Raw genomic sequence first — 20,415 nt, forward strand, 5'->3', positions numbered from 1 at the left:
TCATGGTTATGCTTCCACAACTGATATCTCCCAAAGGAACAGCAGACAGGTTTCAGAAATTCACTAATATAATTATTTCAAAAGTTGGGGGTGATGTTTTCATTCATTTGATGCATAGTCACTTTTCCTAGCCACATGTACATTTGATCGTGATGTAGGTAAATCTGTCAAGAAATTAAGTATATCTTATATGCAAATTTATTTATATACTTATTTAAGTAAGGATACTTATAGTTAAACATTTTTGTTAAGTATGACCAAAATAGTCTTTAACTATTACTTGACAGTTATGAACAAATTTCTTTGGCTTTATGTTTTTTAATATACTAAGTAACTTTTAAAAGTAAAGCAATAAATACCCAGCATATGACAGTTCTCCACTTTGATACAGAAAGAAAGGAGCAGTAGATTATAGAAGAAACTATTATTTAAGAGCTTGTAATTGTGTATTTGCTGAGAGATACTCCATGTTGAATTTGACAGTTTTAGAAAGAATTCTTCGTTTATGCAGAGTGTATTCATAATTATTTCAGATTATAATAAAGAATGATAATAAGTTCAGAGCTGGGACTAGGGCTACCCACCTTAAATGTATTGAAGGACACATTTTAATACCATTTTTTATAAATTTACTATTTGTAATGCCAAAATATTCTTTCTCTTTTATATTTTGTGATGGTGCACATCAGAGTGGAAGGCTCTGAACCCTAGAACCATATCCTTCCTAAGTAAACAAGAGTGAAGGACAGGTTTTAGCAAAAATTCTCTTTTTTCTCTTTGATTCAGGTTGTGTAATTGAGTGGTGCAGTTTTCAGACCTTATTTCTAAGGCTCTCAAAACCTTGTCCCGGCTCTGTTCAATCATATTTTCAACCCCCTACCCCACCCCCATCCCCAAATTAGTGTGTTTCTACATGCACATTTTAGGGACTGAAATTTTTATAATATATTCATAAAGTGGGTGGAGATTAGACTTTTAAAATGGCCTCAATTTCCTGTATTTGCTTTAACTTTATCTTCTAAAGTGCATGTATGCTAATTGCAATAATTAGTGGTTCGAATAAAGGTATAATTGTTGTGTTTTCCTTTCCAATAGTATGCACTGGATCGGCTAAAGGTGATGTGTGAAGAAGCTTTGTGTAGTAACCTCTCAGTAGAAAATGTTGCTGACATCCTTATTCTTGCAGATTTGCACAGTGCAGAACAGTTGAAAGCACAAGCAATAGAGTTCATTAACAGGTAAGTGATATCAAGATTTTAATTAACTTGCTACCATCACCATCTCAAATAAAATTAAATATGCTTACATTTTCATTGCAGGTGCAGTGTACTTCGACAGTTTGGGTGTAAAGATGGGAAAAACTGGAACAGCAAGTAAGATGACATCAGATTCTCATTTTAATTTGAATTCTATAAATGGAAGTAAATCTTGCTATAGGTTTTAAGAGTCGTATATATTAAAATGAATTGCATAATTTTTAAAATAAACTTTGTAGCCTTCCTTCATCTAGAATGTGAGAATAGAGAAAAGAAACTTCAACAAGTTTGAATATTCTTCATTTTTCTGGTCAGTTTCCACATTCATCTGTTTAGATCATGCCAGTAATAGTTTAATGCCATTACTTAAAATTTTTTTTTTTTTAAGGTTTTTGCAAGGCAAATGGGGTTAAGTGGCTTGCCCAAGGCCACACAGCTAGGTAATTATTAAATGTCTGAGACCTGATTTGAACCCAGGTACTCCTGACTCCAAGGCTGGTGCTTTGTCCACTACGCCACCTAGCCGCCCCATGCCATTACTTTAAATGATTAAATGACATGATTTGATAGTGAGGAAAAAAGAAACGTTTAATAAACAGCATTGACAAAACTAATTTCTACATGGTTTGACAACTTTTCCTAATGTTGGAAAGTCCATATGCTAATTAAATATTTTCATTATACTTTATACCTAGATACTATATCCACATATAGCTCTGGCATTTTGCCCTAGGTAGCTATTATGTAGAATTTTAAATTTTATTCATATATGCAATGCTTTACTTGGATCATTTCATTTGGCCTTCACAGCAATCCTATGATGAAGTATAGATATCCACATTTTACAGATTAGTACCCTATGATACAATGTTAAGTAACTCCTGGTTTAAAAAAAAAGCTCCTGGTAAGGTTTGGGTGGACTTATAACACTGCTGAAGCTTTAACTCTTTCTACTGTATTGCATTACCCTTGAAAAAAGTAAAAATTCGATATTGCTTCTTCATTTCACTTTGAAATATATTATAAAAGGTAGTTTTTTTTTCAGTATGTGTATCTAGTTGGTACTAGGTAGTATTATAAGATGCAGAATTTAGGAAAATAGTAAGGAAATTTAAATTTCTCACTCACAAGATACCTAATTGTATGATGTGCACAAAAATCACTCAGGAAATAGTTTGAACAAATGAATGAAAGTACTTAATAATGCTTGAAATTAGTTGAATAGTGAATAATTCAATCATATCAGTTTGGCATCACATGGCTTAAAGTATGTTTTATTCTTAGTTGCATGCTTTATTTTTAGTAAATATTTTATTATTAATGGGTTGTATATTTCAACATGTCCCTTTTGGAGAAAGTTTTAAAATTTGAGTTCTGTGACTGTTGCTTCTTTTTCTTTTTAAGATTAAATTTTACAAATCATGTTTAATTGTTTTATTCACTTTATTTTGCAGCCAAACAACAGACATAATGGAAACGGCAGGTTGGAAGTCTATGATTCAGTCCCATCCTCATTTAGTGGCAGAAGCTTTCCGAGCACTGGCATCTGCACAGTGTCCACAGTTTGGTATTCCACGCAAACGACTAAAGCAGTCTTGAAATCTTCCACGAACTTTAAAGAAACTCGGTTGACTTTTATTCCTCCAGGTCCAGATGGATTCTAATATACAAACCATAAACAAGAATTGTTTTTGTTATCCTTGTCCACAGAACAGAAGCTGAAAAAGCATTGTTTGCTTTTCAGATGGATAATTTATGGTTTAATCTTCAGCTTTAAATTAGACTGATTACTCTCTAATTCACTGCAAGGCCTTAAATTATCTTCAATGACTTCTAGTTCATATAGGCTAATTTTATTTTAAATTGTGCCTTGTCTTTTTGACTAGGCTATGCAGGATTGCACTAGCTCCATAATGCAGTAAAATTGATAACTGAAGATATTGTTTCAAAAGGATCTTCCATTATTTTGAAAAACAAAATGAATTTTATAGTTTTGGTCCTGTGCTATCTCGAAGGTTAAAAACTAGGCTCTCCTCAAAAACACTTGAATTGGAGATGACCACGGATATGCTCCAGTCCAAGTCTTGGTGAATACGGGAGAGCTTGCTTACCTTCAAGGTAAGTTATGGCAATACACTACTTTGATTCTAATTTATTTTTCATTGTAGGGGCAAATATGCAATGGTTTGGCCTGAAAAATTGTATTTTCAGTACAGTTTGTAATACATGTCTGTGTGTTAAATATCCAACAAACTTTGAGAAACACATAATAAACTTTTGCTTGTGTTTCTTCATGCCCTAGTTAATGATGTTTGAGAATTAAGGTTAAGATATCACAAAGAATATTTGCTCTCAGAAATTTTTTTTAAATTTATTTTGACCCACATTGATAGGAATATTCCTGGATTTGCAGAAAGTATACATATAATGACCAAATATAAATTAAATTAATGGGCCAAATTAAGAATGATAAATATGCACTTTTATGTGTAACTTTTGTATACTGAGTGGTACATAATATATTTTGCTTTTGATTGAATTAATGAGGTACAGTTAATGTGTTAACTTTCGGGAAAAAAATGGTATTTGAAACCAATCGAGACACTCATTTTGTTACCATGGACAAGGAAAATAACAATTGAGACAGCATAATTGATTATGAATTTCACACATTAAATAACTGATGTACTCTCCCTTTGAAGAAGGCACATAATAAAACTAGATCCTGAGCAGTTTGCTCTCCTCTTTTTCCTTTTAATGCAAAGTTGTGTGCATCTCTGATTTCTCTAAAAGGAAAATGCACACTAAAGGAGAGACACCCCTAAATTCCCCTTGAGATAAGTATTCCAATTCCAGGTCACATTTTCAAAAATTGTTCTCTCCTCCCACTCCCAACTGTCTTAAATCAATGTGCATTGTGGATGATTATTGGAATTCTGCATAATGTGAACAGGACAAACCTTTTGAAAACTCCTTTTTGTGGGCCAGTTCTTATGAATTTTAGCTTTAAAATACATTTTCAGTGTTCAATAGCTTTGTTTACAATTTGAGGGGAGTGGTATATCTGCAATGGTGCACAGTATAGGAAGAGCAGGAGAGTAACCGTTGAGTTACTGCTTTAAATTTACTGTAATAGTGATAATATATAAATTGATGCTAGGCAAATTTTTCGTTTGATTACGAAGGAAGAAGTATCTCACTGGAAAATAAAACATATTAAATATATATATATATTTACATTTATAATTTTATTCACAAAGATTGTAATTTGCCTGTAGAGTTTTTACAGTACAGAACAAAGGAATTTAAAAATCTATCTTCCAAAATAATTCGTAATTCCCAGGTCTTCATTATTAATCTTATTGTTTAAAGATGAGAATATATGCTTATTTACACTTAATACTGAAAAGTAAGCATTTACTTACAAACTTGAAAGAGTTTAAAGTTTAAAGAGTCTTTAAATTTCTTGCTGTGGTTTTTAACTGTATTGTCAGTTTTGAAATTGGAAGCATCCTTTCGGCAAGCAGAAAGATTAAATTTGAACAAAAGATTCCTTCCCTGATAATAGGCCTTTTCTGTTTTTTTTTTTTTTCTTTTGGAGCAGTAAGAAGAGTAAAATGCACATTACCTTGATTCCACCATGAGAGACTTAGTTATATATGTTTACAATGTGAATTTATTTTCATAAATTTTTTTTTCCACTCCTGCTAGAGAGCTCCGAGACTGGCTACCTGGGGTATAAATGTTTCCTCCACCTCAGTTTAGTGAAATTTTTCTGCCATGTATTATAATGAAATTTAAGATATGCATATGTGTGATGGTATATGGTATATGTATATGTTGATACATATATACACATAGACATAGATGTATGTATATACACGTACACACACATATATCACACCATGCATAAATTCACTGCTAAAAACTACAGCTCTAAAGTACAATAACTTCAGTAATGTTTATTACTGTGTGATATTCACTTCAGCTTGTTCTAATATAATATCATCATCTATTGGAAAGCTTAAGGATTTTATTATAAAGATTTTTTAAAGCTCAATAGCACATTTTGTACCAAAAATGTCAAATGCTGTGCTGTAAGAATATCTGTTTGTAAAAAATGTCCACTTTTCAGATAATTCAATGCATACCTTCCTTACACTAATGGAAAAATTGTATGGCATTGTTTTGCTTATTTTTATTTATTATGTATATTTTCAGTTCTGTTATGTCTTCAGGAAAAGGTAAACAGTTGCTGTATTCTCAAGTGGATGCATTCATTATTAGCCTCTTTGGTTGCATTTAAACCCCATGCAGCATTCTCAGTGGACTCTAATAACTGTCCAGAGCATTTTTTTTCTTTGAATCACCAACTTGCTTTTATGTCCCTTTTTTGTCACTTCTGAGGGGTATTTCCTCAAGAAATGTCGTGATTAATTTCAAATGTTCTATGTTATAAAATAACCATCACAAAATGTTCTTATTCAGGCTAAGATTTTACAGTGTGTATGTACGCGTGTTTTGTTTTTTTAAATTGTACAAGTGTTTGGAGCACAAGTATGAAGGTGCCATAACATTTTGGCTTGCCAACATTACCTCCTTAAATATTAATGTCTACCACCTTCAAACTATTTTGGAGAATCTTGCATGTGTTGTGTGGTCATGTTGCGTGTATGTACACGCTTGTATGTATGTGTGTATGCTGTTTTTACAGAGATAGATTTTTCTGAAAATAGGACTCAGTTAAATCTTAAAATTACATATTAGTTTCAGAAATTTCATTTCAACGTGTTTTATTTAGGAGACAGTTCAGGAAGCAAGAAAGCTATAAAATACTTTTTTATAATGGTCAATTTACTGCATACTGAATGAAGAAAATACAGTGCCTTTTTTGGACTTCTATTATAAAATTAATTTATAAAATATTAAGATATCTTATGTTTTCTCAAGTATTACTGATGCATATGTAAACTATATTGAAAATAAATTATGAAAAAATTGGATTAATTTATTTACCTCTTTGACATTGCAGTAAACTTACAATTGAAACCAGTAATCTCCTTTGCTGATGTGTAATTGAGAACAACATTCCTAAAATCTAAAAGTCCTTTATTCAGATAATTTTAAATAATATGCAGTGCATTCAATAATATACAGTATTCTTGAACAGGAATAGTTTTTTTTAATAATTCAAACATGTTAGATATTTATATTTGCATTCTCTTGGTCTAAAATAAGTATTTTAAGTGTTTATTATTTCCTTTTAAAGATGTTTCCTAGTTTAAAATCAATATTTTGGTCCAGATTGAAAATTATCCAAATTAAAAGTATTAACTGAGTCAAATTATTTGAAATTGACTCAAAAATATTGATCACTGGTTTTAATATATTAGAAAGTTACATATACACTCATACACACAGAGCTTCCTATAAACTATCAAGATTAGATTAGTTTAACCAGTGCTCTGCATATATTAGGTGCTTAATAAATGTTTGCTGAATTTAATTAGACTCACAGCTTATTTTCTGTTTGCAGTAAATGGACTTTATATTTTAAAGGGAATTTGTGGGAATACTTCAAATGTTTGACTTCATCATCAGGCACAGCAGTCCAGTTAATTCTGAATTCAGTGTTTAGAATGAAGACTTAACTTAAATGAGTCCTGTTTTGGAAATAAACACATTGTTATAATGATTTTTAAGACCAGTATTGGAGTGGGTATGATTTAGAAAATCATAATATATGTGTAAAGACTTGCATCAAACTGGCCAGCCTCTTTTTTTAATCAGCTGATGTTAATGTTCAGATACTTTTTGTATCTTGTTGCTGAAAATATTTTTGCATTTCAGCATATCAAGTTACAATAAAGTTATTACTTATGCAGAATTGTTTTGTTCCCTTTGCATTTATTTGGAAAACATGGATTTTTCATTTTGGATTATTATACTTTACTTTTTAAAATAGCCAAGTACCCAATAACATAAGTCTTGTCAAATAATTGGTCAACCCCCAAACAGCAATAACAAAATAATATTTTTAAATTAATGTTGAAAAATACATTTGTTATAACATAGATATACTAACTTGTACATATTCATGAAAATCTTTTTTTAAATAATGGTTTCACACTTTATTTTGTTTCTTAGCAGCACACGTGCACACACATGCACATGCACACATATATAGTTTCTTAGATAATAAATCACACCCTGTAGAGAAGCATATTGATGAAATGAATTGTGAGTTGGCTTCAGAATCAGGAAAAAGCTCTGTTAAAGTACCACTTCTGACATTTACTAGCTGTGTGAATTTGAGAAGGTCATCTAATCTCTCAGAGTCCCAGGCACCTCTTTAAGGCCACAAGGTGCTGACTTGTATTGGTAGGAGGATTTTGCTCACCAAGAATCTTCAATCCAGTGAAATCACAATCATAGTTTTTTGTTGTTTTTTTTTAATGTAGCCAGTCAATTCTTTGCTTTCTGAGTGCAAAGATCTAAAATATTTCATTTTGTTCACAATTTTTTTTAAGTTTTTTTTTGCAAGACAAAGGTGGTTAAGTGACTTGGCTAAGATCACACAGGTAATTAAGTGTTTGAGGCCAGATTTGAATTCAGGTCCTCCTGATTCCAGGGCTGGTGCTCTATCCACTGCTCCACCTAGCTGCCCCTTTATTCAAAATTTTTAACAACTGATCAGTGAAGCTATTGCTGCAGATACCTTACCAACAATCACTCACAGAAATTTCAAGGTAGGTGTCCTCAGTGAACAATTCCTGAGCATCCAGATATTTTACAACATTTCATGGAAATCCTGCTAATTATGGTGAATCTGAGACAGGTTAGGTTGGCTGCTCTCATCATTCTTTGTTGTTAGTAATTTCAGTAGTTTCTGATTCTTCCTAATCCTTTTTCTTTTCTTTTCTTTTCTTTTCTTTTCTTTTCTTTTCTTTTCTTTTCTTTTCTTTTCTTTTCTTTTCTTTTCTTTTCTTTTCTTTTCTTTCTTTTTTTTTTTGGGGGGCTAGGCAGTGGGGTTAAGTGGCTTGCCCAGGGCCACATAGCTTGCTAATTATTAAGTGTCTGAGGCCGGATTTGAATTCAGGTACTCCTGACGCCAGGGCTGATGCTCTATCCATTGCACCACCTAGTCGCCCCCTAATCCTTTTTTTTTTTTAAAGTATGATTTTGGTTTATTTATTTTATATTATCACAATAATCTTCCTGTGAGAGTAAGCATAAACCCCCCTTCCCCCCAAGAAAATGAGAAACCTCAAGTATAGTGAGAGGAAAAAAAAATGTGCTTCAGTCTGTGTTCAGATTCCAATGGCTCTGTCTCTGGGGTGAGTTACCTTCTTTATCCTAAGTCCACCAGAGAAGTTGCTTCAATAGTTTTCCCACAGTTGCTATTACTGACTGTATTTCCCTCCACTCTATTCTTCCCCTCTCTCATTTATTCTATTCTCTCTCTCTCTCCTTTCATCCTGGCCCTGTCCAAAAGTGCGTTGTATCTGAGTACCCTCTCCCACAATCTCTCTTCTATCACCTCTTCCCCCCCTTCCCTCCCCCTGTTCCCCCTTATCCCATTCCTTTCTTCTTATTTTTCTCTAGGGTAAGATAGATTTCTATACCCTGTTAAGTGTATATGTTATTTCCTCTTTGAGCCATTTCTGATGAGAATGAAGGCTCACTCATGCCCCCTAACCTTCGCCTGTTCCTCTCCATTGCAAAAGCTTTTTCTTGATTCTTACATGAAATTTCTTAGCTCCTTCTTCCTCTCCTTTCCCCCTCTCAGTACTTTCCTTTATCACCCATTGACTCCATCTTTTTACTATATTATACCATTATATTCAGCTCCCTCCTGTCACTTGTGTGTATATATATGCTCCTTCTAACAGCTCTTATAAATGAGAAAGTTCACATAAGTTATCATTATCTTCTTCCCATGCAGGGAAATGGTTCAACATCATTAAGTTCTCCCTAGTTAGTCCTTCTCATTCACCCTTTCTATGGTTCGCCTGAGTTCTGTACTTTGAGATCAAACTTTCTGTTTAGCTCTGGTTGTTTCAATAGGAAAGTTTGAAAGTCCCCTGTTTTCATTGAAAGTCCATCTTTTCCCCTGAAAGATGATGCTCAGTTTTGCTGGGTAGTTGAATCTCTGTTGTAAAACCAAGATCTTTTGCCTTCCAGAATATCATATTCCAATCCCTACAAGCCCTTAATGTAGATGCTGCCAGATCCTGTGTAATACTGACTATGGAGCCTCAGTAGTTGAATTGTTTGTTTCTGGCACCTTTTAGAATTTTCTCTTTGATTTGGGAGTTTTGGAATTTGGCTATAATATTCCTGGAAGTTTTTCTTTTGGGATCTCTTTCAGGAGGTGACCAGTGAATTCCCTCAGTTTCTATTTTTACCCTCTGTTTCTAGGATCTCAGGGAAATTTTTCTGTATTATTTCTTGAAAAATGAAGTCTGGGCTCTTTTCCTGGTTAGGACTTTCAGGGAGCCCAATAATTTTTAAATTATTTCTTCTGGATCTGTTTTCGAGGTCAGTTATTTATTCCAATGAGATATTTCATATTTTCTTCTAATTTTTGGCTCTTTTTTGGAAGAGTTTTATTTCTACCTGTTTTCTTGCAAAGTCATCAGCTTCCTTTAGTCCCACTCTGTATTTGAAGGAGTTATTTTCTTCAAAGAGCTTTTTTTAAATCTCCTTTTCCAGCTGGCTAGTTCTGCTTTTTAAGGCATTCTTCTCATTTGCCTTTTGTTTTGCTTTTTCCATTAGGCCTAAACAAGTCTTTTTTTTGAGCTCATCCACAGTCAGCCCATTTTCTATTTCTCTTGGAGGTTTTGGATATGGAAACTTCTATTTTGTCATCATCTGAGTATGTGTTTTGATCTTCCATGGGACCAAAGAAATTCTTTATGGTCAGATTCTTCTTTTCCTGTTGTTTACTCATTTCCTCGGCCCAAGACTAATTTACAGCACTTCCAAGGGTTTGGTTATTTTTGGGGGGAGGACACCCCACTGAGACCTTTATTCCTCCTTGGTCCTATGCTCTCTTGCCTTTGCTTTGAGATGTAGATGATCACAGGTGCTCCCCTCTGCCCTGGAGCTGTGAAGAGGGCCCCTGCTATCTTAGTATGGAAGGCCAAACTGCAGCCTAGATCTGAGTTTTGGTAAACAGCAGAGTCCTGCCCCAGGGAGAGCAGAGAGATTTCTGCAGTCTCCCTTGACCCCCCCCCCCCCCCAACTTACCATCTGTGGGCTGTGCATGCTGGTTTCCCCATGATTCTCAATGCAGGTTTTGCAGCTGCTACTCTTCACTCCACACTCAGTGTGGTGCAACAGAGTTCTCTCACTGCACCATCAAGGTGTCACCAGTGATCCCTGGATTGGGTTTTGCTGTGCTGAGGCTAGGGCCTTTTTCTAATTGCCAGGTCCTGGTGAAACACACCTTTCCCATGGAGCTTCTGAATTATCTTGGACTGGGAAAATGTATTGCTCAGTCTTTTTGTGGGTTTTGCCCCTCCAAATTTTGGCTAGAGTCATAATTTGATGGCTTTTGAAGTTTTTTGCGGGGGGGCGGGGTTCCTGGGAAATGTTCCTTTCATGCTGACATCTTGGCATCACCCCTCCTTCCTTCATGAAAATCTTTTGCAGCTTATGAAACAGTTTATGTTTATGTACAAGTTTGTCATTAATATTCCACTATCACCCCTCCTGCCTTGTACTGCCTATCTTACTTATTTGGAAGACTGGGAGTCCAAGCTCCTTTGGTGGGGTGGGGGCAACATCTAGGACTTGAGTTTCTAATCAAGAAAATTGTGGGGAGAAAAAGAGTTATTGAATCAAAATGGTAGGAAGTATAGCCTTGGGAGTCCTTTTCTGATCTGTGCATCAGAAGTGAATATGAATATATATATATATATATATATATATATATATATATATATACACACACACACACATATATCATGTGAATTATCCCTTAATAGAAAAAAGAAAGGAATCAAATAGTTATTAATTTATTATTTAGAAGTCTTTCAAATGGACATGTAATTTCCATGTAATTTCCATGTAATGTGGACTTTACCCTTCTCCCTTAATAAAACTGATAAAACTATTTCTATCTCCTTGGATAGTTTCATAGTAATGAAATGAAAAACATAATTTAGTGACTGGCAGCAGATGTTATGTAAGTGGTTCATTTGGTTGCTTTAAGAATTATGTAGAGTAGATAACTGAAGGATAATTTCTTGTTAACTATCAAAGGTGATTTTGTTGTCTGAATATGGTCTATTGTTGTTGCCTAAGGGTTGTGTGTGTGTGTTTGTATATCTATAGATATAGATATATAGGCAATATTCCTTCAGCAAACATTTATGTATTGTTGAATACTTAACATAGTTCAATTATTTTAAGATATATAATCACTGTAGCTGTAAAATCAAATTTGTGTCCTAAAGTTAAAATGATAGGAACACTGATGTAAAGTTGAAAGAATTCTGTCTAAGAGTTAGTTGACTCTACTTTTTCATGAGAAAAGATATTATTTGCCCAAGTATTTAATAATTGATAAAACCAGGATTCAAAACCACATTCATTCATTATTCTTTCCTACATCAACTACCGTTTTGAAAATCCCTTGAATCTGATTACACAATTCCCCAATGTCTTGAACTCCTGCAACCATATTTTCTTGCCTAACTTCAATCACACATTTCTATGATCAAGATTTTGATTTCATATCCTCTGATATTTATAACTTTACTCTGACCATATGTTTCTTAATTCTGCCTTTCTTAACACTTGTTTTTAATTCTCAAACATGAATAAGTTTCTTTTTTTGCTTTTTATGGTGGGGGTGGTGAGGGAAGGGGTTATGTGGCTTGCTCAAGATCATAAAGCTAGGTCATAAGTGTCTGAGGCAAGATTTGAACTCAGATCCTCCTGACTCCAGGGCCAGTGCTCTCTATCCATTGTGTACTTAACTGTCCCATGAATAAGTTTCTTGACCACCTACTTTGTCTTTTGTTTTCCTAAACTGCATGGTTTATTTTAATGCTTCTTTCTTATTCTTGACCACTCTACATTTCACCTTTTTTCTCACCTACATTATTTTTTCACCTACATTGGGAAGATTGGGACCTGATGGGAGCTCAAAGTAACCGTGCATTCAAGGACATGGACACAAATCTTGTCTTATCCTCATTATTCCATATGATCCTGGGAGAGTTGTCCTTAGGCCTCTTTTTCCTTATATGAGCTTTTGAGAGTCCCTTCCTATAATAAATTTATAACCCAGTGAAGTCTTTCCTCTCTCCTTTAGCTAATATTTGTTCTTGCATCTTTACCTCCCTCTCGTTCTTTTTAGTCTACCAAAATATACTCATCTACCTATTCTACAAAGGCTACCCCTTTTTAGGTTTTGCAAGGCAAATGGGGTTAAGTGACTTGCCCAAGGCCATGCTTGGTAATTATTATTAAGTGTCTGAGGTCAGATCTGAACACAGGCAGAGGCTGTCTCTTGAGATACTGTTACCTTATTTCACTACTACCCTCTGATTTAATCTTCCAGACAGTGCATTAGATAACTCTTTGAGTCAGAAGAACTTGAGTTCAGAAATAGCTGTATGGATTAAGACTAGCAGTATGATCCCGAGAAGGCATTTAATCAGTTTATTTCAGTTTTTTCAACTGCAAAAATGAGAATAATAATAGCATTTAATCATGGAACTGTTGTGATATTCCAGTAAGATGTTTGTGAAGTTCTTTTCACTGTGACTAGCAAATGGTATGTATTCTATAGATGTTTATTCTTTACTCCCTTTCCAGACTTGTGAAAAAGTTGTCCTCATTGGATGCTTCTACTCTCCTGACACTTAATAATCAATTAAACCCTTGTAACCTGATTTCTGAACTCCCCATCTATCTTCTGAAATTGTTGTCAAAGGTTGCCACTACCATCTAATCACCTAATCAGAAACAATAAGAAGGGGAAAGCACTGGTATTGGATTCAGAACCTCTGTTAAATTCCACTCCTGGTCCTTACTACCTATGTGACTTTGAGCAAGTAATTTAATCTCTTTGTGCTTATATAAAGTGAAAGGGGTGTATCAGATGACCACCAAATCAGTGTTCCTATACAATCCAGTGGTCCCTTTTGTTTGTTTGTTTTTCCAGTTCTTTTATCCTCATTCTCATATTCTCACTGGTTAATAAATGGAAAAGAACAGGAAAACTGTGCAAACAAACAATGTACAGGATGAATAGTCAGCAATCAACAAAGTAAAGACATTGGAATTAAAGGACCTTTATAGAAGGTGAGGTTTTAGGTGGGATGTGAAGCCAGGTGTAGATGAAGGAGAGAATTCCAGATGTAAGAGACAGCCAGTGAAAATGTATAGACCTGGATGTTGGGGTTTTATTTGTGGAATGGCAGTGAGCCAGTACCACTGGATTGCAGAATATTTGGGGGGGTTTGATGTATAAAGAAATTGGGAGGAAAGTTAAGAATAGCTTTGAATGCCAAAAAATAAAAGACATTTTATCTTTGACTGTGGAGATGATTGGGAATCACTGGGTTTTTTGAGTTGGGGACAGAGCTCATGGGGTGATGAAATACTTACTGCTCCAAGGTGGTAGGCAATATCAGGAGAAGGGCCTAGCAGAGATATTGCGAAGATGAAAGAAACAGACCTTGGCCATGAACTGGAAATAAGTTGGGATGCGGGGGGGGGGGGTGGATTTGAGGGTGGAAGGTTGTTGGTCCCATCTTACTTGTGAAAGAGAACTTGAGAGGAGGGTTTGGGGGACGGAAGATAACAGAATTCAGTTTTGTATGTGTTTTAAAGTCTTGGGTAATTTGGTTCAAAATATCCAGTAGGAAATAGGATTGCTGCACAGGAGAAATGTGGGGTCTTGATTAGTAGATTTTAATAATGATCAACAGATTTTTGAATCATTAGCATTGAGATGATAATTTCATCCATAGGAACTGATGAGATCAATGATTTAGAGGAAGAAGAGGACCCAGGATGTTGTCTGATAATACAGACTTAAACCTAATACACCTTATATGTGTGTGATTTGGATAAAGATCCTGCAGAGTGGTCACTTGGCTAGGAGAAGAAGAGAGACGTGATAAAAACTAGAATAAAGCAGCAAGAAGAGAGTGCTCAACAGTTACCAAGGTTATGAAGAAGTTAAATTGCAGACTGAGAAAAAGCTATTAGATTAGCTAATTTAGCAATTGTTCATAACTGAAGACAGCAACTTCAGTTAAATGAGGAGCTCAAAACCCAAACTGTATAGAGTTAAGAGTGAGCAAAGTAGTTGGAGGGGATTATTAGCCTTCTCCCAGAGTTCACCACAAAAGGGAGGAGAGATGGGATGATAAGTAAACAGGGATGAATATTCAGCTCTAACTATATTACTATATTCTTTCCTCCCATGACTCTAGTCACCTCTTAATTTCTCTGCTAGTGCTTTAAGACAAGTGTTTTCCAGGGTTTTTGCCAATTGTAGGGAGCCATGGCATATATTCTAGCCTAATATCTGAAATGAAATCCCACTAAAATGAAAGATCTCTAGGCAAACCATTTTATTTCTGGACAGCTCTAACTGTCCAGAAATACTGAAGTCAAAGTTTGTCTCCACTTACTTGTAGCCCTTTGTTGTTTTTCTCTAAGATCAAATAGAAGTCTAATCCATTTTCCACTAAATATGCTTTTCAGATCTTAAACACATATGGCCTTCTTGTCTTTTCCAGGCCAATATATAGTTCTCTGATATCCTTAGGACTCTCAACTAATTCTTGTATTCCAAGGATTCCAAACTCTTTGGTTGTGCTAGCTATTTTCATGAATATCTGTTTTTTTTATTAATATTCTTCAAATGCACTGTATTTAATATAGTTCTCTGGAGTACAAAGGATCCTATCAATTGATTTGATTGTTGTCCTTTGTAAATGAATGCACATTGTGTTGATTATAGTGAAGGGAATATTGAGTAAAGACATCCTTCTCACTGTCTTGTCCAGAACCATAATTATCCCATGACCTGATTGAATAGGGAACAGGATTTCTGATGATGGCCCAAATGCTGTGGGGGTCCCTAGAAAAGGGTCTGTCTTTTTAATTGTAAAAGCTATATGTCTCAATGAGGTAACTAGATGGCACAGTAGATAACTGGAGTTAGAAAGACTCCTTCCTGAGTTCAAATTTGGCCTCAGACACTTAGTAGCTTACTTAATCCTGTGTGCCTCAGTTTCTTCATTTATAAAATGAGTTGCAGATGGAAATAGCAAGCTACTCTTATATTTTCCATAAACACCCCAAATGTAGTCACAAATCATACATGAATAAAAATAACAGAACAACAAAAATGAGTCAATGTAACCCAAGATTACGTTATCTTTTTTTTTTTTTTGCTGTGATATCACTCATTTTAAATTTGCAGTTCTTTAAACTTGGAGAACTATTTCAGATAAAGTATTTTCAAACCATTCCTTCCTTATCCTGTATGTCTGAAATAAATTTGTTTTAATCCAAGTATTTGACTACGTTTGTTCTTAATTGAATTTCATTTTATTATATTTTAATCCTAGTTTGTAACCTTTGAATATTGACTCATCCATGTTAATTCCTCCCCCCCAACGTTATATCATCTGAAAAATTTTAATAGGTTTACTGTTTATTTCTTTATCTAAGTCATTGATAGAAATGTCTAAAGTTAAGTAAAGTTTCCTTGTATATTGCATTAACTATGAACATTGGCTCTGACTAATGAATTGGCACTGAATAATGACTGTCAAAATGCAGGACTGACCATGTCACTCACACTGTCTGTATACATTTAATTGTACTAGGCTTCCCCTCTCTATCATCCTCTCAAGCTTTGCTATATAAACTAAAATATTTTTATGGTCATTAGTTTAGTAACCCTTGGGGGAAAAGTGATGTAACATCTGGTATAACCTGTTGGAGAAGACTTGTTGGCTATTTTTTTTTAATCAGATGTCTTCTTAGCATTTCTCATTTGTTTTAGAATTTTCCCTGAGTTGTCAGACTTACTAACTTATAGTTAGCAGTTTTTCCCTCTTTTGTTTAAATTAGGACATTTGACCTTTCTCCATTCTCTTGTTACCTTGACTTTCATGTTCTTTCAGGTATTTATAAATATTGGATCACCAGTTATAGCCATCAGTTTTGTTGAATTTGTGGCCACTTCCTTTACAATATCTACCTTGTCAATTCCAGTCACTTTTACAGTCTGTCCAGATTATACCTCTTATCCAGATGGATCTAAAATATTTGTTTTCATCCCTGACCTCTTCTGATCTCTAGACTTCTATGGGACCTGTCTATCTGAATGTGTCTCACTGGTGCCTCAAATTTAACATGAGCAAAACTGATCTTATTTTGATTGCTGGTCATACATTGTTCAGCAATTCTTCTCCAGTGCAATTCTTGGCTGTTGCAACTTGTATCCAATTGTTTCCTAAATAGTTAAAGTTGGGGGGCGGCTAGGTAGTACAGTGAATAGATCACTGGCCTTGGAGTCAGGAGTAGCTGAGTTCAAATCTGACCTCAGACACTTACTAATTGCTTAGCTGTGTGGCCTTGGGCAAGCCACTTAACCTCATTACCTTGAAAAATCTTTAAAAAAAAAAAGTAGTTAAGGAAAGTTGAACTTTCTGACCATAACATGCTCTATTTAACTTGTAGACTAGATAAGATGCAAAGATGTAAAAAATAGAAAAGAATATATATTCAAAGCAATCCAAAAGCAGGACAGATCAAAGAAGAGGTAAATAAATTGAATCTCCTTTTGGGAAACATGTATGTAATCATTTTGGGCCAAAATATTCGACTTCAGTTCATCTAACAGTTTGGGAAATCAGAAAATTTTTGAAATTACTCAGTTTAAAATTTACCTAAGTAGTGATCACTACCCATCCTCTTCATTCCCTAAGCTTCTTCATTCCCCAAAGCATTCCCCTAGTAAGAACTGAGTTTGAAAATTACTTCCAAACCTGTCAAGAGTGTTGTGACACATAAAACCAAACAGCATGAGACACTTCACATCCTTGATGATATATCCCTTTAAGGAAAAGGAAAGAAACTTTGTAGTGTATAGACAAAGTCAATTGTATTTCAAAAAATTTATTTTGTTGTTTTTGCAAAGCAAAAGTCATATAGTTGGGCAATTATTAAATGTCTGAGGCCAGATTTGAAGTCAGGTCCTCCTGACTCCAGTGCCAGTGCTCTATCCACTGCACCACCTTGCTGCTCCAGTCTTATTATTTTCCGAGGTATTAAAATCAGTACAATGTTTTCATCTGTACTAATTAATTAGACGGTTGGATCTTTTAAAATTTTTCTCCTTTTTTTTACTTTTATAATACAATTTAAAATAAACACTCATTAATAGTAAAAAAGGACTAGATGGCATGTGTACATTTAGAGACGATTATGAAATTCCATTTTTACTCTTTGAAATTTAACCATCTCCATCAATTTCTTAGTAGACCTGGAAAGAAAAATTAATCTGGATTTCTTTCTCTTCTCTAGTCCAACTTCCATTTCACTGGGTCACGAAATGGCCCAAAGAAAGAAAATAGAAGAGAAAATAAGAGGATCCAGATAACCACATACTATATCATCAGCACCCTTGAACAGTGAAGAATTAGACTTTGTCTCTTTTTTTCCCTGTCTCTCACTTCCCTTTTCCTTGAAATATAATATTTGAAAAGTTTAGTTATTTTGAGTACCATTCAAAGATTAGTCACAGGAAAATTTTGTATGCTGTCAGAGCTAGTAGTGCAAAACTGAGATTAAAGATATTCAAGTGTCTCTTTTATTACTCTTTTATTGTTCATTTTTTGCAAGGCAACACAATTAAGTGACTTACCTAAGGTCACGCAGCTAGGCAATTATTAAGTGTCTGAGGCTGAGATTTGGACTCAGGTCCTCCTGACTTCAGGGCCAGTGATCTCAACCACCTAGCTGCCCCTCTTTTATCACTCTTATTATTTGTCCTGTCAAAGCATTCAGCTGATAAAACTCAGATGTAACAGCTCATTTGGTATTATACCTTTTAAGAGGGTTCATAGAAGTAAATTTTGATAATTTTTTTGTTGAGTGTTTATTTTATGTAGTTAATGCTACATATATTTTGGTTGTTTTCTTAACCTTGAATTTCCCTTCATGCTTGCATTTGCTCACCCTTCATACATATTTTACTAACCAAGACTCATTTTGAGATTCCTGCAAAGGGATGGGGTGAGGTTGGTGATTGTATCAGCATCTTCATGTAAGTTGTGATCAAGGGCTAGGACTCTTTTCACTAAACAATTCTTTGTACCACTGTTGTTACTTCAGTAATTTTGACCAGAATCCTTTATGAAGAAAGGATCTTTACATGTTGGAGTTGGAGCTGTCAGTCAAAGTTATAGTTGTCACCAGTACTGCTACTCAGTGATCTGTTTTCTTAGCAAATTAGTGAAAAGAATGTTTCAGAGTACTAAGTTGTATGCTTTGCTTTCTCTAAATAATTACATGCTATTGGGAAAGTTTTCCTGAATCTAGTATATTCGTTTTTAAAGTAATGGATTAGAATGAGATGATTTTTAAAGATTAGTTTTAACTTTCAGGGGAAAAAAATTATACATATACTACTGCTTCAGTATCATAGATTGTAGACAGCCTATGCTTGCTCACTCTTTTATGATAGCCTCTTGTCAGTATACTGTAGAAGATTCATTCCAAGGACTTTCACCTAGAGCTGACATTTCATGAATATCAGTGGAGGGTGTGTGTGTGTATTCTGTGAAGAACTCATACTTCCCCCTCCCCCATTTCTTAGCTTTCCTCATACGTATTTTTTTTTTACCACTACCATGGCTGTAACCTTATGACATTAGAAGATTGTTTTTTGTTTTATTTGGTTTTTGCAAGGCAGTGGGGTTAAGTGACTGGCCCAAGATCACACAGCTAGCTAAATACTAAGTGCCAGATGCTGAATTTGAATTCAGGTCCTCCTGACTCCAGGACCAATGTTCTATCCATTGAACCACTTAGCTGCCCCAAAGAATGTGTTTTTAAAAAATATGTCCCTGTTTTGAGTGATTATAGAACTCATTGGGAATTCTCATCAGTTCTACACTATCTGTATATTTAAATTGTCTTTTGTTCTTTGAATTGATTTTCCTATTTGTACATTATGTTTCATGAGGACAGAAACTGGCATTTTGTCTTTCTCAGATTAGCACAGTTCTTTATGCAGACCAAGTATTCTCTATCACTTTTTAATTTTTTCCTTGAGGTTTATTTTTTCTTTGATTTGCCTGTATTTGACATATACTTACTTAGGGTAATTATATTTTCTGATATTTGAGTAGGGGAAAGATTGAGGCAGGGATGTCAATTATTATTAGGTTCTTGCCATACTATAGGTAATTGGGGAGAAAGGGCCTTAACTAAGTTGATAGCTGTGTATGTGAAGAGGGATCAGATGCAGGAGATGTGGAGATAAAAACAGATCAAGTTACAACATTGGAGATCGAAAGAATGGTGATGCTTTTGACAGAAATTGAAAAATTTGGAAAGAAAAAGTGGAAGAATTGAAGGATATGGGTGGAAAGATCATTTCTATTTTGTACATGTTAAGTTTGAGATATGTCTGGAACATCCAATTCAAAATATTTTATTCATGGTAAGTAATTGGAATTGAAGCTTAGGGAAAGACTGGGTCTGGATTTTTCTTCGCCAATAGTCAATTCCATGGGAGCACCAAAATAGATTATATAGTGAAAAGATGAAGAAGGCTCGTGATAAGACCAGTAATGGTAAACCGTTGCAATTGTGGTTGATGAAGCTGAGATAGGAAGGCAGGAGTAAGCAAGGATAAGGAGTGCCAGAAGAAAGCCCAGAAAAGAAAAAATATATATTCTGGAGAATATATTCAACAATAATAAATATAGCAGGTCAAGAAGTATGCAGGCTAGAGAAAAAGCCCTATTTTTTAATTCTGAGATCATTGGATATTTTAAAGAAGACTTTCAGGTGAGTGATGAATTCAGAAACTAAGTTGCAAAGATTGAGTGAGAGAAGTGAAAAATGAAGCCAGCAAATATATGCAACATTTTTCTAGGAGTTT

At 34.6% G+C, this 20,415-nt stretch overlaps 1 protein-coding gene across 6 annotated transcripts in view; it reads left to right on the top strand.

The window, feature by feature from the left end:
* SPOPL (speckle type BTB/POZ protein like) overlaps positions 1 to 8,272 on the top strand; it is a 96,762-nt gene extending 88,490 nt beyond the window's left edge. For all 6 annotated transcript variants that reach the window (XM_074215076.1, XM_074215077.1, XM_074215072.1 and 3 more), the window contains 3 exons: positions 1,096 to 1,238; positions 1,320 to 1,373; positions 2,711 to 8,272. In XM_074215076.1, the coding sequence (XP_074071177.1) occupies positions 1,096 to 1,238; positions 1,320 to 1,373; positions 2,711 to 2,855 (342 nt within the window). In that variant the 3' untranslated portion in view covers positions 2,856 to 8,272. The remainder of the gene's footprint in view (positions 1 to 1,095; positions 1,239 to 1,319; positions 1,374 to 2,710) is intronic.
* Positions 8,273 to 20,415: the final 12,143 nt, after the last annotated feature.

This window comes from Macrotis lagotis, chromosome 1, assembly GCF_037893015.1.
Source record: "Macrotis lagotis isolate mMagLag1 chromosome 1, bilby.v1.9.chrom.fasta, whole genome shotgun sequence".
NCBI classification, from domain to species: domain Eukaryota; kingdom Metazoa; phylum Chordata; class Mammalia; order Peramelemorphia; family Peramelidae; genus Macrotis; species Macrotis lagotis.